The sequence below is a fragment of the Helicoverpa armigera genome, chromosome 26 (genome assembly GCF_030705265.1).
Source record: "Helicoverpa armigera isolate CAAS_96S chromosome 26, ASM3070526v1, whole genome shotgun sequence".
NCBI classification, from domain to species: Eukaryota; Metazoa; Arthropoda; class Insecta; order Lepidoptera; family Noctuidae; genus Helicoverpa; species Helicoverpa armigera.
In genome coordinates this window covers 567,269-592,399 of record NC_087145.1, presented here as the reverse complement: position 1 = coordinate 592,399, position 25,131 = coordinate 567,269, and the positions used below count along the sequence as shown (strand labels likewise).

General features: G+C 42.6%; 3 protein-coding genes across 4 annotated transcripts in view; 2 read left to right on the top strand and 1 right to left on the bottom strand.

The window, feature by feature from the left end:
• Positions 1 to 10,761, bottom strand: part of LOC110380960 (transcription factor EB) — a 116,024-nt gene extending 105,263 nt beyond the window's left edge. Inside the window, exon 1 of one of the 2 annotated variants that reach the window (XM_049849771.2) lies at positions 10,348 to 10,761. In XM_049849771.2, coding sequence (XP_049705728.1) covers positions 10,348 to 10,508 — 161 coding nt within the window. In that variant the 5' untranslated portion in view covers positions 10,509 to 10,761. The remainder of the gene's footprint in view (positions 1 to 10,347) is intronic. The other variant, XM_049849772.2, reaches the window with a different exon arrangement.
• A 602-nt stretch (positions 10,762 to 11,363) lies between these two features.
• Snrpg (Small nuclear ribonucleoprotein G) lies at positions 11,364 to 12,966 on the top strand. Its single transcript, XM_021341132.3, has 3 exons — positions 11,364 to 11,530; positions 11,880 to 12,027; positions 12,675 to 12,966. Exons 1-3 carry the CDS (start codon positions 11,499 to 11,501, stop codon positions 12,723 to 12,725), a joined length of 231 nt encoding a protein of 76 aa, XP_021196807.1. The 5' UTR covers positions 11,364 to 11,498; the 3' UTR covers positions 12,726 to 12,966.
• Positions 12,967 to 19,339: 6,373 nt separating this feature from the next.
• LOC126056473 (venom protease) lies at positions 19,340 to 24,818 on the top strand. The gene is made up of 10 exons (XM_049849600.2): positions 19,340 to 19,498; positions 20,094 to 20,176; positions 20,683 to 20,795; positions 21,318 to 21,385; positions 21,742 to 21,905; positions 22,264 to 22,376; positions 22,651 to 22,803; positions 23,396 to 23,522; positions 23,872 to 24,006; positions 24,449 to 24,818. The coding sequence occupies exons 1-10, from the start codon at positions 19,417 to 19,419 to the stop codon at positions 24,677 to 24,679; spliced, it is 1,269 nt and encodes a 422-aa protein (XP_049705557.2). The 5' UTR covers positions 19,340 to 19,416; the 3' UTR covers positions 24,680 to 24,818.
• Positions 24,819 to 25,131: the final 313 nt, after the last annotated feature.

Sequence of the window (25,131 nt, the reverse complement as noted above, 5' to 3'; positions counted from 1 at the left end):
ATAAACAATAAATAGGTAGGTACCTAAATGGTGCACACGAAAATAAAGGACCAAATTCTGACGTGCGCCTTTTTTGGAGGTCCGCAAATTGTTTGGTCAAATAAAGTTTTTGACAGTAGGTAGGGGAAAGTGGTATAAGATGGGGCCTTTAAGGAAAAGTTGCTGAAATACAGACAAAAAATTATTATACAACATAGAAACTTTAATTAAGAAACAATCAGTCTTAGTACTCTTATATTCTAATCAACAATAACTCAAAAATTTAGATCTTCTTATGAAAATATTTTTTTTTTCAAAACTGTGTTTTGCCCCATCTTACCCCCGTCAATGGTGCAAGATGGGGTATGATTGTGGGGTACATTAAATCAATCACTGTCGCCACAATTTGGACAAATATGTAACGCCTCTTCATCGTCGTCTTCAACTCCTGCACATGGACAATGCGCCCATCTTCCACACAACTGACAAGAGTGATCCATCCTTCAGTAGATTGAGAATACAAACCCTAACAGTGTTAATATTCAGTATCCTCAGTGTGCGGGACGGACGTAGCTCAGAAGCAGGTACTATGGGATGGCTTCGAGACGTTGACGCCCCGTCGGTCGCTGGTTCTTGGACGTCTGGGCGAGTGGACTGTATTTACGATGTGGCGAGAAACAGGAATTTCAGAAACAAGAATACGTTTAGACGGGTTTTAGACTCTTCTGCTGCTATAGGTTCAGGGATGCCGGTGAAATAATAAGTCTTCATATATTTTTCAGGAGTCTTGAAGGGACGAGCTTCGACGTACTTACCATACTACAATTACACTATTTACTTTTCACTATTTACTTGTTATACTATCAAAAATCTATACCGATGACTACGATTTGTACGGCGGCGCTTGCGCACCGAATGAGCTCGAAACTTTACCGTGACGAGCACCTCGATTTCTCGTCCCTCCGACCAACTCAGTTTTATTGACCTTTCAATTTAACAGCCGTATTACAAACAATTGGTACATGATATCATTGCAGGACACATAGCGTCAGACGCCCCATGACGTGCGCTACTGAACTATACCACACACACCCTGCATACCTTCAGGGCTGAAATACTATAACCGAATAACTATAAAAAACTATGTGAAATCGGCCCTTATGTGAAGGTTATCTCGAGATAAAAAACAAACTATGGGGGTTATCTCAATACGAAAGGTAGTGTGTGTTAGGGCATTTCATGGGCTACCTGGCGATAGTAATCCTAACAATGTGACCTAAGTCCTAGTATTGTTTATTTGCATGTGAAATGAAAGTCAAAACACAAACATTATTTATTGTTCTATAACTTAAACTATTAACAATATTTCTATAAATCAAGTTATTTTCTATACAATGGGACCTAGGCTTTCAGTTAAACACTATTTCACTAATGAAAGTCTAGGATTTTTGCTATCAAGAAATGTTTACATGGGTAAATCAGGCCTTAAACGGCAGAACTATTAGGTTAATTATACATAATTAGGTAGGTTAAGGTTACCGCTACAAAACTGTTACAATTTGGCATCAAAAAACACTATAATTTACAAATTAAAGCACTATCAAAATCTGAACAGAATTCTATAACAATTTAGAAGGAGGGTGCACGTGAAAAACATACCTTGGCGCGGCTCACGGCACTTTTTGCTCATTACCCTCATCACAAAATTGTTAGAGTATAAATAGTTACGCTCATACACGAACACTCAGGCATTATGATTTTGCACTCGCGGCGCACGGATGCGTCTGTCGCGAACATCTCTCCCGCCGTGCGGCAGAGCGTAGGCACTATCACTTTCACTTTCACTATCACTATTTAGTCTATTAAACGATGAATGATGACACGATGTAGGGACTCGAAGCGTTGACCCGTAGCGATGACCCGCAGCGATGACTCGTGGCTCTGGCTCGCAGCGATGCCGCATCTCCGGTGAGCGACGACGCGGTGATAGCGCGAGAGCGCCGCGACGCCGGTGATGCCGCACTGCCCGATTACTTAGGCAGCGGCACGAGTTTCTTCGTCGGACGCTTTAGTATGCCACCTGCGGTGCGCACGTCAGCGGTCCGAACTTCACCATCAGCGCCCGGGTAGACGGCCACAACCCGGCCTCGCGGCCAGGTGTTGCGAGGCAGGTTGCCGTCGGCGATGAGGACGGGGTCGCCCAGCTGCAGCGCGGGGCCGCGGGCGTGCGGCTCCCGCCGGTATTGGAGCTCGGGCAGGTACTCGCGCATCCAGCGGCGCCAGAACATGTCGGCGAGTATCTGGGCGCGCCGCCAGTGCTTCTTGCTGTCGATGTCTCGCTCGTCGAACGTGCCGGGGCTCGGCAGGCGTGCCGAGCCGCCCAGCAGGAAATGGTTCGGTGTGATGGACTCGTCGTCGTCGCCGCTCACAGATACGTGGGTGAGCGGCCGGCTGTTGACGACGTACTCGACCTCGCAGAGCAGCGTCGCGAGGACCTCCTCGCGTGGGTGGCGCTCGTGCAGCGTGGCGCCTAGCGCGGTCTTAACGCACCGCACTAAGCGCTCCCAGGCGCCTCCCATGAAAGGCGCGGAAGGCGTGATGAAGCGCCAGGCGATGCCGCGTCGGCTGGCCTCCTCCTGCCAGGCCTCACGCAGCTCACGGTCAGCACCGTGCATGTTGGTGCCGTTGTCGGAGTAGATTTCGGTGGGACAGCCGCGTCGCGCTGCGAACCTGCGCAGCGCCAACACAGCTGAGTCCGCGCTGAGGCTGTGCGCGATCTCGAGGTGAACCGCCCTTGTTGTGAGACACGTGAACAGCGCCACGTATCGCTTGTGATGCTGACGACCGACGGTGACTGACAGCGGGCCGAAATAATCAAGCCCGGTGTATGTGAACGGCCTGCGGTGATGAGCTAGGCGTGTCTTCGGGTGGTCGCCGGTTGCCGGCGTCGGCGCGCGCGCGCGACGTATGCAGGCAGGCAGCGCGCGATGACTTGCTTGACTGTCGGGCGCAGGCGCACAATCCAGTAGTGCTGTCTGACCTCATTCACGACGAGCTCGGTGCCGCTGTGTTGTAGGCTACGGTGTGTCCAATCTATATATAGCTGTGTAATACGGTGATCGCCGTCTAACACAGGCGGACTCTTCACGCTTTTAGCGACTTTGTCTACAGCAGCTATGCGGCTTCGCAATACTATAACTCCGTCGTTTAGTTCTATGCGCAGCGGGTACAGCCGGCTACTACTTGCGACTGTTTTGTTGCTCTCGAGACTGGCTATTTCTTGTTTAAAGGCTTCTTGTTGCACCACACGAACTAACAGCTTCTCTGCTCTTTGAATGTATGTCGCGTCCAATATAATAAACTTGCGTGTGTATATTGGGGCGCGCGCAGCTTCGGCGGGCGCGCGGGGCGCTCGCGCCGCTCTCGACCAATCAGGATCGTTTTCCTTATTTTTCTTTGTTCGCTTGTAAAACGTTTTTTCTGTATGTTGTTTTTTACACAACGCTATAAACTGTAGTACTCTGGCTGTGGCGCGCAGCAATCGCTCCCATCTTGAAAATCGAACGGGGTCGGGAACGACGTCTATGAGGTTTGCTGCGCCCGCTTGTATGAGCGTGACTGTTTTCTCCTCGCCTGTCGGTTGACTGTCAGCTGGTGAGTCAGTCGGCCATGTCGATGGGTCGTCGTAGAGGAACTTAGGGCCGCGGTACCACTCGTGGTCGGTGTGAAAGTGCGTCGGGACGTCGCGGGTGGCGGCGTCGGCTATGTTGCTTTTTGTAGGCACCCAGCGCCACTCTTCGACTCTGCTATTTTCCTCTATGGCGGCCAAGCGATGTGCGACGAATGGCTTGTACGATCTGGCTCCTTTCCTTATCCAAGTCAGAACGGTTCTGCTGTCACTCCAGTAGGTCACGGAGGCGGGCTTGACGTTGTGTTCATGTATCACTGCGGCTGCGACGCGCGTACCCATCACCGCGGCTTGCAGCTCGAGGCGCGGTATTGACAGCAGCTTCAGCGGCGCCACCTTCGCCTTCGCCATGACGAGGCTGACGTGCACGTTGTTGTCACGGGTCGTTGACCTCCAGTACACCGCTGTAGCGTAAGCCTTCTCACTGGCGTCGGTGAACACGTGTACTTGTATTTCTGTAGCCTCGCTGTACCCAGGATAACAGCGCGGTATGTTTACGTTCTTCAGCTGTTCGAGATGACTTATCCACGCCCTCCACTGGCTTGACAGTTCTTCATCGAGAGGTTGATCCCAGTCGACTCCCCGCCTCCAGGCTTCTTGTAGTATTTGTTTCGCCCTGATTGTTATAGGTGAGGCGAGGCCCAGCGGGTCGTATAGCGACATAACTATTTTGAGCGCCTCTCTCTTGGTGGGCGTTTCCTTGTCGAGCAGGCCAGTAGGTAGGCGCGCGAGTTTTAAGTTGAAGCTCAGCTCGTCCGTGTGTGGCTTCCATATCACGCCGAGTACTTTCTCTATGTTTTCTATATTTCCAAGAGTAACAATCTGTGTTGTTTCTTGGCCCGGTACCAGTTCACGCAGCACTTCTTCGCTGTTGGATACCCATTTCGTTAGGTCGAAGCGCGCTTTACTATGTATTTCTTGTACTATCTTGATTGTGCGCGTCGCTTCTTCTGTACTTCTGAAGCTATCCAGGTAATCGTCCATGTAATGATTCTTGACTATTGCTTCTACTGCTTCTGGGTGTTCGTTCGCATGGCGTTTAGCATTCCAGTTCTTAGCGAATATTGCTGTACACGGTGAACTTGCTGCGCCGAATATTATTGACGTCATTCGGTACTCTTCCGGCGCCCCCTCTCGCCGCTCTCCTCGCCACAGATATCGGAGAGCGTCTCTGTCTTCTGGCTTTACTTTCACCTGCATAAACATTTCAGTAATATCTCCGGAGACGGCGACGCGGTGACGTCGGAATCGCATCATCACGCCGGGCAGCGACTGCAGCAAGTCCGGACCCGTGAGCAGGTAGTCGTTCAGTGACATCCCTCTTGTCTTCGCTGCTGCGTCGTGAACTATACGAAGCTTCTCCGGTTTCATTGGGTTGAAGACGTCGAAGTGCGGCAGGTACCACGTTCTTCCCGGTGTACGTTCAAGGGGCGCTTTCTCTGCGTAGCCCTTTTCTATTAGTGAATCCATCTGCGCCATATATCTAGTCTTCAGAGCGGGATTCTTGTCGAGTTTTTTCTCTATTGATACGAGTCTATTCATCGCAGTCGCGTAGCTGTCCGGCATCTGTATCTCGTCACTCCTCCATAGCAACGCAGTCTGAAGACGTCCATCTTCCAACTGTACTATACTGCGTTGTAATATATCTTCTGCTCTCTTCTCTGGGTCAGAAGCTGGTCGGCATGGGTTGATGATGAGTGACTCGAGTGCGAAGTATTCACGAAGTTGCTTGTCTATGCTTTCCTCGGCGCCGTTCAGCTGATTGACGTAGTGCACCTGCTGTCCCAGAATCCTAGTGCGGGCACCGTGCAGCACCCAGCCCAATGGAGTTAACGATGCTATCGGCTGATGCTGGGGCCCTCTTCTGATGTCTGTTGCTAGGAGCAGATGCCAGTTGTCTTGCCCGATGATAATCTTCGGCGTCCCTGCGTTGTACGTCAGCTGATCTGCCAGGTCGAACAGGTGCTTGCAGTCAGCGATGTCATCCTTGCTGATTGACTGCGGCGACAGGTGTAGGCGTGGTATGGTGCGCGCCCTGAAGGGTATCTTCCTCCTATGGCAGGTCGATAGCGTGAGGTCAACTCTCTTCGACGTGGGCGTGTCGATAGTCACGTCGCTGATGGCGCCTATTTTCATCGGCTCGACTGGTCCCTCTGCACCGATCATGTCTGCCAGCTCTTCGTCAATCAGTGACACGGTTGAGCCGTCATCCAGCAGTGCGTAGGTGCGCACTTCTCCCGCCGGTCCGGACAGTTGCACCGGAACGATTTTCAGGAACGCTTGATTTGTGTGGTTGCGTGAACTTGCGACTATTTCTTGCGCTTCTTGTGTAACTTCAGTAGTGCTCGCCTTCTTCTTGTAGTGAAGCAGATGATGGTGTGATGCTGTGCAGCCCTCGATTCCACATCTCTTCTTCTGACATCTGTGTCCGTGCTGACGATGACGGAGGCAGCGGAAGCACAGGTTGTGCTGCTTGGCTAGTTCCCACTTCTTGTCCGCAGAAGCCTTCACGAACTTGTGGCAGTCTAGCGATCGGTGACCATCCATCTCGCAGATGCGGCACTTCGATGCGGGCTTGTCTATAGTGGTGTGTGTTCTCTGCGTCACACGTCTAAGTCCAGTAGCTTCACTGATGTTTTCAGGCGGTGCAAACGCGCTGCAGTAGCGAGCTTGTTCGGTGATGAAGTCGCTGAAGAGACTCAAGTCCGGCGTTGACTGGTACTTCTCAGTATATGTCTTGTACCACTGTACACGTAGCGAGTTCGGCAGCTTCTCTGTGAGGATGCGCATAAGCTCGGCGTTCATGAGATAGTGTTCCTTTTTCAGCGCTCGCAGTGTGACGATGCCACTTCGTACACGGCTGGCGAAAGTGCAGATGTCCTTCGGTGCTTCTCCGCAGCGTGGCAGCCCGCGCAGTCTGTCTGTCTCCGCTTGCGCTATTGAGTCGGGGCGGCCAAACTGAAGCTCCAACTCCTTCATGATGTCATCCGGCCTGGCGTTGCCGATAAGCTCGGAACTAACTGTATCAAGCGCTCTTCCTCGCAGGCTTCTTCTCAGCCTCGCCGTATTCTCCACATCGTTGAAATATGGTCGCGTTGTCTCATAGATGGCGCGGAACGATAGCCATTCTGTATGCAATCCACTAAAGTTCGGCAGCGTCATGATGACTTTCGATGCAGCAGGGTTGTGGTACACCGGTTTCTCTTCGCTTCTATTGCCGGCTAGCGATGCGATGGCGGAGGTGAGTTCCGTGATAAACGGACGGAGCCCTTCACCCCCTGCGGTATCTTCAACTGGTTTCTTCATTGATGGAAGGGCTTCAGTATCTATGGTCTTCGAGGGGGGGGGCTCTGGTTTGTCCAGGGTACCCCGCAGTCTATGTCCTCCCTCGGCGGCGGCGTCTCTTCCAGGAGCAGTACTTATTCCACGCAGGACCGGATTCACTATAACCGCGGAGGGGGGGGGCTCGGGCAGGTCCAGGGTATCTGGTGGTCTATGTCCTCCCTCAGCGGCGGCGTCCTGCGGGTCTGGTTCCGGAGCTTCCTCCAACCAGGAACGAATGTACTCTTCATTGGAATTTCTATCATCCATATAATCGTCGTCCGATTCTTCTTCGGCCCTCTGAAGTGCTATTTGCGCTAGCTCCAACTTAATCTTCAATAAGTCTTCACGCGCATTTCTAATTTTTCTATTTGATGCCGTCGATCTGTGCGACGGTGCCTTAAGTTCGGTACGGGCGTCAACCCGGGTAGTCAACGGTACAGCTCGGTTGTATGTCTTGTCGCAAGCCTTCAGTGTTCCTCCTGAACTATATTCTTCAGCACTGGTTCCAGGCGGCCTCAGTGATGACGACGCTTCAGTCTGCATCAACGACGACGGCGCTGGTCGCTCTTCACCCCTCGCGGGGTAGGGGGCGCGGTCGGTCTTCACCTTGCGGGGCAGGGGGCAGGGCGGCGCCTCACTTCCCTCTCAGCTGCGGGGCAGGGTGGTCTTCACCCCCTCGGGGAGGGGCTGCTCACTCCCTCGGTGGTGGTTGGAGAGAACGGCGGCTGGTCGTGCACGATGGGGGGTGTGCGGCGGCCCGGTCTGGCGTCGATGATCCAGGCTTGAGCGGCTCTTCCTTGCGATCTTGTCACAGGCATACTCGCTGTTTACAACTCTTCAGTATGTTCAGCTGAAGTTCCTGGCTCGCTTCCCAGGCGATCCGGGTCGCAAGGACCAAACGGATGTGCGGGACGGACGTAGCTCAGAAGCAGGTACTATGGGATGGCTTCGAGACGTTGACGCCCCGTCGGTCGCTGGTTCTTGGACGTCTGGGCGAGTGGACTGTATTTACGATGTGGCGAGAAACAGGAATTTCAGAAACAAGAATACGTTTAGACGGGTTTTAGACTCTTCTGCTGCTATAGGTTCAGGGATGCCGGTGAAATAATAAGTCTTCATATATTTTTCAGGAGTCTTGAAGGGACGAGCTTCGACGTACTTACCATACTACAATTACACTATTTACTTTTCACTATTTACTTGTTATACTATCAAAAATCTATACCGATGACTACGATTTGTACGGCGGCGCTTGCGCACCGAATGAGCTCGAAACTTTACCGTGACGAGCACCTCGATTTCTCGTCCCTCCGACCAACTCAGTTTTATTGACCTTTCAATTTAACAGCCGTATTACAAACAATTGGTACATGATATCATTGCAGGACACATAGCGTCAGACGCCCCATGACGTGCGCTACTGAACTATACCACACACACCCTGCATACCTTCAGGGCTGAAATACTATAACCGAATAACTATAAAAAACTATGTGAAATCGGCCCTTATGTGAAGGTTATCTCGAGATAAAAAACAAACTATGGGGGTTATCTCAATACGAAAGGTAGTGTGTGTTAGGGCATTTCATGGGCTACCTGGCGATAGTAATCCTAACAATGTGACCTAAGTCCTAGTATTGTTTATTTGCATGTGAAATGAAAGTCAAAACACAAACATTATTTATTGTTCTATAACTTAAACTATTAACAATATTTCTATAAATCAAGTTATTTTCTATACAATGGGACCTAGGCTTTCAGTTAAACACTATTTCACTAATGAAAGTCTAGGATTTTTGCTATCAAGAAATGTTTACATGGGTAAATCAGGCCTTAAACGGCAGAACTATTAGGTTAATTATACATAATTAGGTAGGTTAAGGTTACCGCTACAAAACTGTTACAATTTGGCATCAAAAAACACTATAATTTACAAATTAAAGCACTATCAAAATCTGAACAGAATTCTATAACAATTTAGAAGGAGGGTGCACGTGAAAAACATACCTTGGCGCGGCTCACGGCACTTTTTGCTCATTACCCTCATCACAAAATTGTTAGAGTATAAATAGTTACGCTCATACACGAACACTCAGGCATTATGATTTTGCACTCGCGGCGCACGGATGCGTCTGTCGCGAACACTCAGTGTCACTCTCAGATTCATCATTTTTTTTTGGCTAGCTTTTTATTTTTTTTATTTGGTTTCTTTTGTGTCTTCTTATTTTGTGTTTTTGGTTTCTTACGTCTTTGTCTTTCTTCTAGTTAAGCTTTATATGGAGATTCCATAAGGATGTAAGTTTATACCCCATCATGCCCCAAACGACAATTTACCAAAATTTATTTTTTTGAGATTAGAAAACCAAAGCTAATCGATTGAAACATTGCTCATAAATTGGCAAAATATGTCAGTTTTACGAAAAAAATACTTCGTCTGTCTTATTGTAAAATATTTCACACAGTACCGTAGATCAATTAATCGAAATATTAGATTAAAAGCGTCAAAATCAATAAATTACTTACGAAATCTCAATGCACGCACTTTCTGCCATGACACTTGCGGCACTGAATAAGTTACTCAAAAGGCCATTAGATGACGTTAGTAGTAATTTCAAAGCATGTTTGAAACATTCTTTTTTTCGCAATTCCCATCTTACCCCACGACCCCATCTTATACCACTTTCCCCTAAATGAGAGTTTTATTCACTGGATAGCGTTAGCACAAACACGGATTAACTTCGATACGAAAAAGTCCCGATAGGTAGGCAATTTGTTTGAAAAGTAGTTATAGGTAAGTAGGTAGCATCGTAAATGGAAATTAGAAAACCTATTGGTAATGTTGCCCATCTAAGAAAAAGACGTGTTAGGTGACCAACAGTTGTCATCGCCAGCCGTTTTGCGATACGCAAAGGAGGTCACATTTGAAAGTAAGTTACAAGTCTACATGCTTCAAAAATACTTCAAAATTTTGTATTTCCGAGTCCTATGTACCTCTCATTAGAAATGTTTTTCCTGTTCCCGAAAACGGCGGGAAAATTGAACATTTCCGAAACTTATCGGAATCTTAATGGAAAAATAGACATCACGTGTTACCTATTCTTTTAATGCTAAATAAAGCATAAGTTACGTTTTGCACACATTACATCCGACGATGGAATGTTTGCAAAATTGTGTAGACCAAAGATAAACAAGAGGTGAAACTGGGGGCTTTGCCAAGTCCAGCTTTCAGGGTCGCGGGCGTTCGAACTACGGTGAAATTGTTCCTCATGATGAGCTAAAAATATTCGTAATGTAGACATTCGCCGTAGCGCACCGCCGAATAGATGATAGACGTGTTTATAAAAAATAGCGCTCACCTCTCTGTTATCGGCACTGCTTTCGACTTGAGCTCGTAGAACATGAAGTCCTGGTGTTGCTGAGCAGCAGTCATCTCCTCCAACACTTTTTGGTCAACACTAAAATCTTTCGTGAGAAATGTTGCGAGATCGAATCCCATGTCGATCCCGGATTCATCCATTTTTGAACGTAAAACACAAACACCAACTTTCACTAATAACACGCAGTACTACGATACGCTAAAATCTCATAGTCATAACCTGAACTGACTATTTATTAGAGTATTCGATGAAAATCACAACAGCATCCATCCTCCCAGCTGTCGACTTGTTGCTATTGTATTTTGGCCATTATTTTGACGTGTGAATGTGATAAAAAGAATGACTATAACTCTACCAAATTAAAATTGTCATTTGAAAACGTTGAACAACTTCGAATTTTGTGCTCTCTGATAATAAATTGGGTAGCACTTGCAAATATTTTTTCTTTGATGGCAATAATGTTTTACCAATAAGGTAATAATAATTCGTATTATTTCAAACTAAAATAAGCAATTTTCTGTTTAAGATTAAATCTTTTGAAATAATTGTTATTTTATAAACATGCTTCATGTAATATTAAAAAGAAAAATACAAAAGAATATTTGTTGTAGTCTTGTAATATTTATCTACGGCAACATAGAAACCACCTGAATAAAGGTGTGTTCGAAAACTATTTCATAACATTTTATATTATTTTTAATGTATTTTTATATAAAATAGCCGGAAATAAATATAACAGTTTAATAATTCTCAAAAATTTGCGGATACTTTTGAGATTCAAAAAAAAAGATTTTTGTTTTAATTTATTAGGTCTTTTTTTTGTTACTACTCTGGTGCCATCCGTTACTGGCTTAATTTCTTGTAAATATACGCTATGCTGTAGTTTTAAAACAAAAGATTTAAAGGGTGAATTAATTTAAAACACTTAATAATTTTCAGTCTCTTTCAAAGCAGAAATATTTTTGTCGTCTTTATTTCGTATAGCAACCCAAAACTCCATCTTGTCATTGTCAACCGTGCAACAAGCCGAAATTTCAATTTCTGAAACAATAAATAATTTGATTTGCCGGACGCAAAATTCAATAAAAGGCACTACTGTTTAGTGTTTATTTCGATAGAAAATAGTAAAAATGTCGAAAGCTCACCCTCCGGAATTAAAAAAGTAAGTCAATCAATCCTATTTCGTGATAAAATTGCTGTTGCCAAATAGCGTCCCATGCGCGCCATTGTTAACCTAAACAAAACTTTCAAGTTCTATTTCTTTGATAGAATTTTCTATGCGTCTGTCTAATGTGAATTTTCTTCTACATTTCTTAAGTTATATTAAGTTTATAAAAACCGATATGTACCTCGTATCTTTTTTGTGTAAGCAATAATTTCAAAACAAACTTCATGCAGTTGTGGTGAGAAACTACAATAAAAGTGTTTAGTTTTAACAATTGTATACCACAATTATCAATAATGTGTACCTTAAACTCAAAATGTATTTATTATGTGTACCAATATTTCAGGTTCATGGACAAGAAGTTGTCTATCAAGCTGAACGCTGGTCGTGCTGTGACCGGTGTCCTCCGGGGATTTGATCCCTTCATGAACCTTGTGCTGGATGAATCAGTGGAGGAATGCAAAGATGGCCAGCGCAACAACATAGGCATGGTGGTATGTATTGTAATGAAAGTTTGTTTATTTAGAAATTCATAGTCTGGTAAAGTCAGCAATGCGGCTACATGTAAGTTTAACCGGTTACAGCTACATGTAACTGGCTAGTAGCCTCATTTCAAGCTCCTCCATACCCAAAGGGTAAAACGGGACCCTATTGTTTTCGCTCCTCTGTCTGTCTGCTACCAGGCTGTATCTCATGAACCGTGACAGTTAGATAGTTGAAATTTTCACAGATGATGTATGTATTTTTGTTGCTGCTATAACAATACTGAAAACTAGAATAAAATAAATATTTTGGGGGCTCCCATACAACAAATGTGATTTTTTTGTCCATTTTCGAAATAATGGTATGGAACCCATTGTGCGTGAGTCTGCACTTGGCAGGTTTTTATTTATTCGCTATGCCTATTGGTAATATAGGAAAATCCAGCAATGTGAAAACCTAGGTACAGAGATTGTTTTTGTATTCTCCCCAGTCTCCAGTTTTTTGTTGGGCTGTGTAGACTAGAAGCCTACCTCATGCATTTATCACAAAAGCAAATGAAAAAATGACTTCATTGTTAGTTAATAAGGTCTCTCATTTAGGTATAATATTAATTGCAAGAATAAGTTAAATAATAATTTTTATTTCTCTTTATTTTCAGGTCATCAGAGGAAACAGCATTGTAATGTTAGAGTCATTAGATAGAATATAGTAATAGTTTCATTCCTTAATTTAAGTTATCATAGGAAAATGTGTGAGAAAGGAAATAATTTCTAAGGAGTGTAAAAGTAACACAACAGCAGAAAATTTAATAAATTTTACATATTCCAACTTCACAGAGCCAATAAAATAGCACCAGTATTCATTATAATTTTGTATACAGAAGATAATGTTAATTTCAGTTATGTATCAAGGTCACGGGTGAGAATAAAAATATAGTAAAACCTATTAAATTTTTTTTTTACCCATTTCCACAAAAGTAATGTAAAGGTGCGTACGGATTGCGCGTTCCTGTGTTACGCGTAGTTGGGAAGCACTGTCCACGCGTACATTGGATACGCGTACAGCTCCTGTACGGACCGCCGCGAACCTGTACGCGAGGTCAATCGATCCAGAGCGCTCCGCGAGCCCCAGTCATTCGCCATGACTCGGACAAGAACACGCGTGTTTATTCATTTTGCCGTCCAAATATAGCGTAGCCGGCCGCGTGCGTCCTCTTTGACGCGCGACCAAAAACCGACAGACGGTGGCTCGCGCTGCGAGTTGGCTCGCGCGGTACGCGTGCCCCAAGAGTGAACGCGTAGCTGCAGGTATGGACTAGGCGTTCCGGATACGCGTAAACTGAGTACGCGTACCAGGGTACGCGCAATCCGTACGCACCTTAAGAAGTCAACCAGTTTTCTTAAATTGCAACATCAAACAAATGATTTTTGTTGATGAAAGTGCCCCTTAAATAATAAATTTACCTATTTATTATATTGTAAAATAGTACAACAGAATTCAAATAGAGAACAGTATAGTGGTTTCTTGGCCATTTTTGTCTAAATTGTGACAATTTTTAATGAAAACAAAACACCATTAAGAAAAACATTAGGTATATGTATTAGTAATTGGTCACTTATTCTAATCAACATTGTCATTCTATTAAATGTCATCAACTTGTGACATATGTTTTGTGAAAACTTTTTCACTATTATGAGGGTTCGAAAATAATTTTGCGAATAGGTCTTTGTAACTACCGCTGCTATACATATGGCCACTGCTGCCGCTCCCGCCATCGTGGTCGAAACTCGACTTCAAAAGTGAAGCTAACTTAAGTGGACCGAAACCTGGATAGCGACTCTCGCTGCCCACACCTAACACGTCATTGCTCTCTTGCGCAGAATTAGTGTCGAATATTGAGGAATACACTCCTTTGTTGGAGCCGGGTGACCCAGGGACATAGGGGACGAGGCCTCCGCTTGCTTCAAACATTCCATTCCACCCTAGACTTTGGAACTTATCCCTTACGTGTTCTTGCTGTAAACCCTTTATGTCCCCAAGTACATAAACTACAGGATCTTCATAGCTTCCAGAATTTTCATCGTTTTCCATATCTTCATTGTCAAAATTCTGAGTATAAGTTTGGCAAGCACAATTACAACAGCCGCAGCGGTGGCAGTTGCAGTTAAGTTTATTTGAAGGATAATTTTGGATGGCATATAACTTCGTTGGTGTTGGGGTTGTGTAGTATATAGCCCTGGGTTTTTCTGCAACGGCTTGAAATATGGATTCGAAGTTACTGGTGGGTGGATTGAAGTAGCTGACGGGTGGTTGTTCGTTAACCCCTTTAAATATAGTTGCTACCTCAGCAAAGTTCCCGGCCGGTGGCTGTCCGTTTACGCCTTTAATATATACTAAATTATCGAAGTCGCTGACGGGTGGTTTTCCGTTTACACCTTTATATATAGTTGCTAAATTATCGAAGTCGCTGACGGGTGGCTGTCCGTTTACACCTTTAAATATAGTAACTAAAGTATCGAAGTCGCTGACGGTTGGTTGTCCGTTTGCTCCGTTAGTTGCTGAATTATCGAAGTCACTGATGGGTGGCTGTCCCTTTATACCTTTAAATATAGTTACTAAATCATCGAATTCGCTAACGGTTGGTTGTCCGTTTACATCTTTATATATAGTTCCTGAATTATCGAAGTCGCCGGCAGGTGGCTGCGCTTTTACCCCTTTAAATATGGTTAGTAAATTATCGAAGTCGCTGACGGGTGGTTGTCCGTTTACACCTTTATGTATAGTTGCAAAATTTTCGAAGTCGCCGGCGGGTGCTTGTCCGTTTACGCCTTTATATAGAGTTGCTAAATTATCGAAGTCGCCGGCGGGTGCTTGTCCGTTTGCACCTTTATAAATAGTTGCTAAATCATCGAATTCGTCGGCGGGTGGCTGTTCGTGTATGCTTTTAAATATAGTTACTAAATTATCGAATTCGCTGGCGGGTGGTCGTCCGTTTGCACCTTTATAAATAGTTGCTAAATCATCGAATTCGCCGGCGGGTGGCTGTTCGTGTATGCTTTTAAATATAGTTACTAAATTATCGAATTCGCTGACGGTTGGTTGTCCGTTTACACCTTTATATATAGTTCCTGAATTATCGAAGTCGCCGGCAGGTGGTTGCGCTTTTACCCCTTTAAATATAGTTAGTAAATTATCGAAGTCGCTGACGGGTGGTTGTCCGTTTACACCTTTATGTATAGTTGCTAAATTATCGAAGTCGCCGGCGGGTTGCTGTTCATGTATGCCTTTAAATATAGTTACTAAATTATCGATGTCGCTGACGGGTGGTTGTCCGTTTACGCCTTTATATAGAGTTGCTAAATTATCGAAGTCGCCGGCGGGGGGCTGGCCGTTCACACCTTTATATAGAGTTGCTAAATTATCGAAGTCGTCGGTGCGTGGTTGTCCGTTTACGCCTTTATATAGAGTTGCTAAATTATCGAAGTCGCCGGCGGGGGGCTGGCCGTTCACACCTTTATATAGAGTTGCTAAATTATCGAAGTCGTCGGCGCGTGGTTGTCCGTTCACACCTTTATATAGAGTTGCTAAATTATCGAAGTCGCCGGCGGGTGGTTTTCCGTTTACACTTTTATATATAGTAGCGACATGAGCGAAGTTTACATGATTTGTATAATGACCAACATTATCCATTAATTCTAAACGTGCACAAATATCGTCACAAATACTGTCGTGTTGATGGACACAAGTGCATTTGCGATGCCCATTAATAGTGCCGCAGTGACAGTGACTGCCACTGGTTGATTCTGACAACGGGATTTGATAACGAGGGACCACATCTATACCCTCGCCGGTCTCCTCAGGCGGCATAACAGTCACGCTTTTGTTATCGTTATCCAATTCAATAACGGAAACAGTATTATTCTCAGCATCTTGATTCTGACCTTCTCTCACTACTGATTCTGAATCATCAAGAGATGTTTTTTTAGGTAACTTTCCTCGGCTAAAAGTATCAATTCCAGTAAATATTTTATGTAAATTATTTTTCAGGCTTCTGACGTCATTTAAGTTTCGGTGGGTTTTTTTATCAATGTTACTGATTCTATCCGCATGCACTCTATTTGGTCCACCCAATCCAGAAGCTCTGTCTTGTCTGTGTGATAGTGGACTATTAAATCTAGCAACTGCATATTTTTCATTTGGATCTATTTCATCAGCTGTAGCAATTGGATATGTGTCTGCAGGGGGTTTTTCGATAGGCTTAACTGAAGAAGTAGGACTATCAGCGTTTCTTCTTGCGTCAGAATAGTTATTGAGATCGTTTGTTTTTCCAGTATTTGCTGATCTAGCAATACTTTTACCACTTCTGTCTAGATACACTATTCTTTCGAGATCATTAATGGATTCCTCGTTGGGTCGACCTATCACTGCTGTAGCCAAGAGGAAGAACTGAAAGTAGGATTGTGAAACAAAGAAATTAAGCTATATTAAATTAAGTAAAGTAAATAAATTAAGTATATAGAGTTAAAAGAAAATATTAAAATGAGATTCTGATTTTGGAAGAAGGTAAGTAAATAACTTAGCGTAGATGCTTTTTAAGCGTGTTTCAAAATATTTTTCGATTCCTTCGGGGTCCGCTTCCAGTCTAAATGGATGTAGCCAAGTGCCAGTAGGTACCTATATCACTATCTTACTCATGGTTAATAGTTTATTTTTAATAATAACATTTCTTACCAGGAATATAGTCATTTTAGTTCCCAATTCCCTGCCAAGGTTCGATACATAATGATGCGGCTAGCGTAGTTTCGCGAACTTTATTTAGGCGACTTGCTAATTTAAACACTGCAGAAATACATATACAACAATTATTTACGGTTCCCAACAAATAAACTTAGTTAATTTATAACTGATAAGTGCTGATTGGGCCGATATTTAACTTTACGATGTTTCTGGGAACATTTACAATTAGATTCGGAATAATGTGTTTTTGATTGCTATCACGTGGGTCACCTGACTATCTGCGAATTTCAATAACCGATCCGTCGGTTGTTTTACGAATACAGGTTTGACATCTATACTATCTATAGGTACTAATATTATAAAGAGGAAAACTTTGTTTGTTTGGTTGTAACTACTGGACCGATTTTAAATATTCTTTCACCATTAGAAAGCTATATCATCTGCGAGTAACATAGGCTATATTTTATCCCAGTGCGGGCAGTAGCTCCCACGCAGTGGCGGATTAACCCTATAAGCACAACAAGCACGTGCTTGGGGCCCCTGTTCTCCAGGGGCCTCCATCCTCTGCTGGCGTTTCATTTTATACCTACATTTTATCGAGATTCATCCACAATATACCCGAAATCACAAGGCGCGAGCAGTTCGGGAGTGACCCTTCATACACCCCCGCCTCTAAACTTGATTGGTCGCAGTGCTGTTGATTGTTGTACGATCGCAGTGATTTTTTTTTTCAATTGTGCAGTTGTTATACAATTTTTTTTCGGCTTCTACTCATCGTTGGGCAAAGAATTAATAGGCAACGATAGCGTTCCGAAGTCGCTATCGTACAGTCGTTGGAAAGCTCACGCTGTAACTACGAGTGCAATATAACAAACATATCCGAAAATTTTGGATGCTTTAGATCAGTGGTCCTGGTGGTGGTGGGCTGGTGGTGCCTGGAGGCATTCCAAGTGGTCCGCGGACCACCGGTTAAGTCCGCGGACGTTGTTATCGATCTTACGTTATCCATCTTACTTGTCCAATAGAAAGAAATGAAGGTTTGAAATGTAGCCCTTTTACGAAATTTTAGTTCTGAGTCTTAAAACATAATCAAGATTTCCCGCTCGCTTCGCTCGCGTATTCAGAAACTATATGTCCTCGTTTTTACATTTGTCAACAAATTAAAAGTTAAGTACGTTTGGGCTACATTGTACGTAATTTTGGTTCTGAGTCTTAAAAATAATTAAAATTTCGCGCTCGCTTCGCTCGCGTATTCAGAAACTATGTGCCTTCGTTTTTGCATTTGTCAACAAACAAAAAATTAAGTACGTTTGGGATAAATTTTAAATCCGTACGAGTCCGAAAAAAAATTCGCGCTCGCTTCGCTCGCGCATTTGAAACTACATGTGCATCACGCTCGCTTCGCTCGGTCAATTTCTTCAACCTTCTATTTCCTACACAGGGTCTACACAGGCTCTGTGCTTAGGGCCTCGGATACTCTTAATCCGCCACTGCTCCCACGGGACGCGGGTGAAACCGCGGGAAAACGGCTAGTAATTTATATGAAGCTTGTTTATTTCAAAATTCAATCTCCAACCGCAAAATAACAGATAGATCGGTTTTTGAAATCCATCTTTAATTGGTTGATGTTTAATAAATTATAAACATCTATCAATTGTAGTTATAGTAATAAGTTTGTGCATTTCACTTAATTGAGTAATTGCATTCCCGCATTACTATTTAACGAGAAGGTAAGGAAAATTGAACATTAGCTAAAACAATCAATTTTATTTTTTTATTTCATTAAAAATAGTTAGGTACTTACATAATTGCTTTGTCTATAAGAACTAATAACATTTGTAGTTATTAGAAATCAATGAACATAAAAATAATGTTTTTTTTTAATGCAATTTTCAACCAATTTGATTGAATGATAAAGTGTTCTGAATACCTAGGTACCCTAATTATGTAGATAGGTTTTCCGTCTATAGGTGGATTTTACCTATAGTAACTTAACCTACGAATGATGCCGATGAAAACCTTCATTTATTATATGCAACAAGTATCCAAGTCTTGTAACAAACTAATCTTAATTAATGAAATAGTTAGGCTGATGAGTTAAACGTCTACCAAAAGTAATGAAAAAATGTCTCGTCCTTATGAAGTCAGCACAGAGTCACGATATAAGGAAAACAATTATTCACGGTCTACGGAACTATCTCGGCAAACAACCTTTACATACACCTATTTGTTAAAATTTCAACAGCTTATAACAGGTCCTAATCGTAGGCACGTAGGTACTCCGTATCGGAACTCATCATGGCAATATTTCGGCTTGGTACTAGAGGAACCCGATCTCGCAGGTTCCCGTCCGAAATTGACTTCGATTTATCTTTGTTAATACAAAATAAATCGGGGACCGGAACCTCGGGAATCGGGTACCTCCGCTACTAACCCGATTTTTCTATACATGCTATCGTCCATGCAGTTTTTATACACTCGTTCTGCGCATTCAAATAAGATTCGTAGGTAAGATATTAACCTTCGCAGATAATCACAATCTTGCATCTATAGAAACCAGTTTGATGATGATATACAAAGCCTTATTTTTAGATCTTAATTGGCATGTTCTACGATTTGTATGTGTATTGCTTTAGTTTAACTTGTGGTTGCAAGACCTCAGTATGGACAGATATAAATATTTAATATCAGTTAGTTTGTCAGTTCTCTTGTGCTGTGTTAGTTCTGAGCTTGATTTACCTGAAGGTGAGTGTTTATTTACTTGTTTGTATTTTGGTTATGTTTTGATAGTGAAACGGCCGTACAAAGTTTCGTAGAAGAGATTAGATTGAAAATAGACAGATGTGTCCTGTCGGTGGCAAGGGGGAAATGCATAGGCAATATAACATGCTAGGTTCATTTTACTAAAGAGAATCTGCCTATATCAGAAGGGATGGTAGAAGCTCAATGGGGAGGCCTACGTTTAGCAGTGGATACGTAATATACTGATATGATGAATGATGAAGTAAACAGTCTGTACCTATAAACCATACTCAGTAGACAGTATAGCAAGTTTGCCTTGGCAAAAACACTTATACAAATATTAGAAGTTCATCCGAGAACTTTACAACTTTCTAGAGATTCCTAAAGTTCTTTGTCTTTCTTTAAAAATAGGTTCATATTGCGAAAGTATGCTAAAGCATAGCACAGCCATAGAATACCAAAAATAGATATCGAATAATCAATTTTTACTTAGGTTTGTTTTGTTTTTATCTATTTGCAAAAAGAAGCGCCAAAAACATGTTTCTTAGCAACTAAATCCGGTTTAATTAATTGTTTCTCTTCTTTTTTTCCATCTTAGGGTCGCCATGTGTCACTGATGGATACAACGGCACATGTGTTAACATATACCGCTGCTATACAGCGGGGTTCACCTTAATATATGTAAGTTTTTATTTGTCTTTTACTTATAAGCATTTAGGCCTTATCTTCCAGAACAATGGGCGATATATCAACCAAAAATAAATGAAACTAATGAAACTTTGGGAGATCGTTACGGGATGTTCTATAGCTCAATAGTACCTAGTCAGTTGATCTGACAAAGACCCCGTGCCAGCCAGCCCTTTGGAAGTGAATGGAGACCTTTGTTTAGAATGGTTCTGATGATGATAATGACCACGACAGGTTTGTAGAATTTCTGCTGTCTCGATTACCGAAAATTGATGAACTAGTAGGTACTGCAGCGCGGTTTTTGCTTAGCCTCCTGGATTTTCCTTAATCAGCTATCTTCATACCATTATTAACTAAAGCTTAAGAGTTTGTTTGTCAGCCTGAACGATCGTACCTCAGGGACCGCTGGACCAATTCAAAAAATTATTTACAGTGCCCATGGGATGCGGATGAAACCGCTGGCAGATGTTAGTTTGAACGGGAATCTTTTTCTTTTTAAGGCCAATGCTGGCTTCGACATCAAGGACAAATTTCCACCACTGCCAGAATTCTGTTCTTATAAGAACAACGAGCCTATCGTTTGCTGCACGGATTGCGACCGTAATACCTCTTCGTAAGTCACAATTTTAATAGTCCAGCTTTTAAATCAGCTTATTTACTCTTGCTTGGCATACAACTTAGTGCTTTCATACTTAAAAGGCTGCCTCTCACAACCTTTTTCTCGTCCCGCTGCTGGGCACAGGCCTTTTCTCACACGCAGAAGGATCGATTGCTCAACACGGGTTGGTGATTTCCGACTTTATGGTTACCTCGAGATGTCTTCCTTCACCTATTTATCAGCTATTGATGTCTAAGATGTAGTTAGAAAATACACGTGGAATCGAACCCACACCCTCATACTCGAGAGGTTGGTTCTTTACCTACTACTTCTATAATAAAAGACTGCCAAACAAGGAAAATAAATTTGAAAAGATTAGCCACATTATGGGATATGGAATCATCAGACTACTACTAAGTACGATAGATCCGCAGCTGCTTAAAGTACTTTGATAGTTTTTGAGATCACTGGAGAACCAGTGATAAGCGGCTACTTTTGCCAAAGTCAAATATTTAATTGATTACCATGTTTTTACAGGCTGAGAGATACAGTAGTTATACCAAGAGGGCTTTTGCGCACGAGAGGCGAATCTATTGCAACGAACAGTAGGTATATTTCCATTACCACATTAGACATTTAGTTCCAGAAATGAATGATAAAAGTCAAACGTGGCTTCAGCAGGTGGAATTGTTTTTGACAGTGGCAAATGTATGAGAAATTGACAATCCCCTGGTAGATTAATCTTAGTATAAAAGATGGTCTTTCTTATACTGGAACGTAGACTGAGTTCAAACTCACTTGTTCAATTAATTCTGTTTTGAAAAGACTATCTATGGAATTTCTTGCCGGTTCTTCACCATGAGACCCACTATTTGGAACCGAACAACTAGCTTGGCATTTCGAAAGAGCTCTTGTAAACCTATTTAAAATAGGTTTAAAAAAAATACTTCGACTTTTCCAGAATGTTTTGATTATTTCCAAACTCTGCCGTACCGTTGCCGACATTTCAACAATGTACAGTTGATGAAGTACTGGAAGGAGGACCAGCAATGTCACAAGTATTATCAAAGCACGGTCCTTGCGGTGGGAGGGAGGGAAGCGGAGAGGTGGGAGTTCCCACATATGGTACGTCTTTGGGCAACTAGGTATTAGAATAACTAGGTAGGTAGAGATGATTTGAGGCGTACCTACTCGACAACAACTACTACTAAAAGGTGCGCTCCGAGGAATATTAAATAGCGATGTTGTCTGTAATTATGACTAGGTGACTGCTGGCTGGCAACCTGTCAAACCGAATGTAGATTAGTACCTAGCCAGTTTTTCAAACAGATGGGCTGCCTGTCTGACTGTCTCAACCAGAGAAAAAACTGGTGATCATAATGATGAAAATAAATAGATTTGAATTCCTAACTGTCATAGTTGTCACTCACGGATACACTTCATTACAATCAAATTGCATTGATAACTCTTTATTTATTTTCAGGCTTTAATTGGTTACGGGGATGACGTGGCAACAGCGCAGTGGCTGTGTGGAGGCTCTATCATTAGTGAAAGATTTATACTTACTGCAGCTCATTGTACTTCTACAGGACCATTGTAAGTATCTTACAAACGAAATATATCCAGTAGAACATGCTCTAGGCAAATCATCATCATCCGAGCTTTTTCCAAACTATGTTGGGGTTGGCTTCCAGTCTAACAGGATGCAGCTGAGTACCAGTATTTTACAAGGAGCGAATGCCTCTCTGACCTCCTCAACTCAGTTACCCGGGAAACCCAAAAAGTGCCCCTATGTAACTGCATAGATTTGCATTCGGCAAATGCTCAGAGACAATTAATTTTATTACTAGAATTGATAATTCAATTTCAGAGGTAACATATCATTTGCGGCACTTGGACTCTTAAGGCGAACGGATCCCAAAGAGTACTGGAAAGTTTATAAAATCAAACGGATCGTGATTCATCCGGAGTATAAAGCACCTTCCAAGTACCACGATATAGCTCTTTTGGAGACAGAAAATGAGTAAGTTTAACAAATATATTTTATTCAATTAACCAGGGATCGGTCTTCACCTAAAATTATAGAAAAACTAATTCGTGTGTACAAACAAATATTAATTTTTGTACATCCAAAAGCATTCGATACTGTTGACAACAATAATTTACATATTGATGTATATTCTATACATTATAGTAGACATTAAACGCCGACTCTCGGAAACCATATAGGCTATGTGACAACCAGAAACTGTTTTTCTTAAACATCTTCAGTCAAAAACCTGCAAAATTTCTCTAGGTGAAGGAAGTTCTACAAGGTTACATACTGGGCCCTATTTGTTTTATCTCTGTCGCTTGCTCAAGTTCTAAAATACTGTTCTGTATAAAAGATGTGTCTGCTATATTCGAATATATACTATTTAAGAAAATATAATACAATATAATACTAGATTTCGCCTGCGAGTTTGTCTGTGTTCCTATGGAAACTGAGTACCGCACTCGGATAAAAAGCCTTACCTCCATGCCTAAGTCCATCTCACTCAATCATTTATTATTCTAAAACAAATGAACTCAAATTCGCAGTTAATTAAGGGTAATAAAGTAAGGATTGATTTTAGGATCAACTTTGGAAATGATATACTCCCCGCGTGTTTGAGAATTGATGATGAAGACACGTCTACTGGTGAAGCCGCTGGATGGGGTCGCCTGGGCTACAGACAGGCTCTGGCCGATACTTTACAAGTTGTAAGCAGTTTAATATCAGTTTAGTTTACTTATCTCATTAAGTAATTGTGGGTTTAACGGAATATCAAAAGTTACTTATATCTAATTTTAGGCATTTTAACAGTAATACTTAAAAAATCTAATAAACTGATTAAAGTAGGTTTTCAATTTGGGTGTAATTTTTTTTGTCCGACATCACAAAACATAAAAAGGGATACTTGAATACAACTTTTTCACATGGCTCTAGAAGTCTGCAGGTCTTTGTTTATTTTATCACCGACTTCTAGAGCCAAGTGAAAAGTTTTATTGTGCTCTTTCAGTATTTTGCGAAGTCATTTTCTATATTTTGTAAATAAGTTAATTTTCTCAGGTGCACCTCTCGGCGTTCAGCGAAGCTGAATGTTCATCACTGTACCCGCCACATAGGCTGTTAGCTCGAGGCTATGATCACGAGACACAAATGTGCTTCGGGTCTGAGCGAGGGGAAGTCATTGATACTTGCGAGGTATACTTACTGTCTAAATATGTCTATGTTTCAAGAACTTGCACTGTCTCTTAGTATTTGCAATGTTTGTGTAACTTGTAACTTTGAGCTGAATTGACTTCTTCTTATTGAGTGAGGTTTAATCCCCCAACAAACCCAAGTGTCAGAGTTTCTCAAATACACCTGACGGCCTCTGACGTGAAATTTTAACAACGCCTTGGTGAGTAGACTTTTAACTACTTAGTACCATTTGGGGATGCCGGCTTTATTTGTCTTCCTAGGCACGGAGGTGTAGCAACGTCAACTTCCAGATAACGGGTTGCTTTGTGAAAGTTTCTAAAACGCACAAAGTGATAAATATACAAATCTTTAATTTAAGACGTTCATCCAGAGATCAAAGTTCTTATTCAACGGCAACGATTGTGCCATGTACAAATTCTTATAGTTAATTTTCTGTCCGTAGGGAGACAGCGGTGGACCCCTTCAATACAATAAAGATTTGGTTAGATGCCTCTTCCACATCATTGGAGTGACCTCTTACGGCAAGGACTGCGGCATCCCAGGGTCGGCTGGCATGTACACCAGGGTCTCCTACTACGTACCCTGGATTGAGAGCATCGTCTGGCCTGAAGAAACTGAAGCGAAAAGAAATAAGGATAATATGTGGCTGGATAAATGGCTGAATCCCAAATAACATTGTTATTTATACAAAACAAACCCTGAGTTACTGGAATACCAAACCACTACAAATGAAAATATTCTGCCCAAAATTATTTTCGAAAGTCACGGTCCGAACGCTGTAACTAAGTGACCTTACTCAATACATATTAAAAAAAATTAGTAGGTATTTACTTGTTTCATTGTAATCAAGTACATCAAACATATTACATTTTACATGTAAACCTAATATGAAAACCTAATACCAATCATACGGTATGAAAAAAGTGTGTAAGCGTAATAAAACTTAATTTAAGGATAAATAATTCCAAAAAGTTGCTTTGAACTGTAGCTAGCTTTTACCAGGTAAGTGAAGCTTTGCCACTAAGGTAAGGTTTCTACGGACGTGCATACCTAAACGTTGGACACAGGACGGTGCCAACCGGACCGGCAATGAATGAGGGCGGACCTATTTGCCTATGGGAGGGC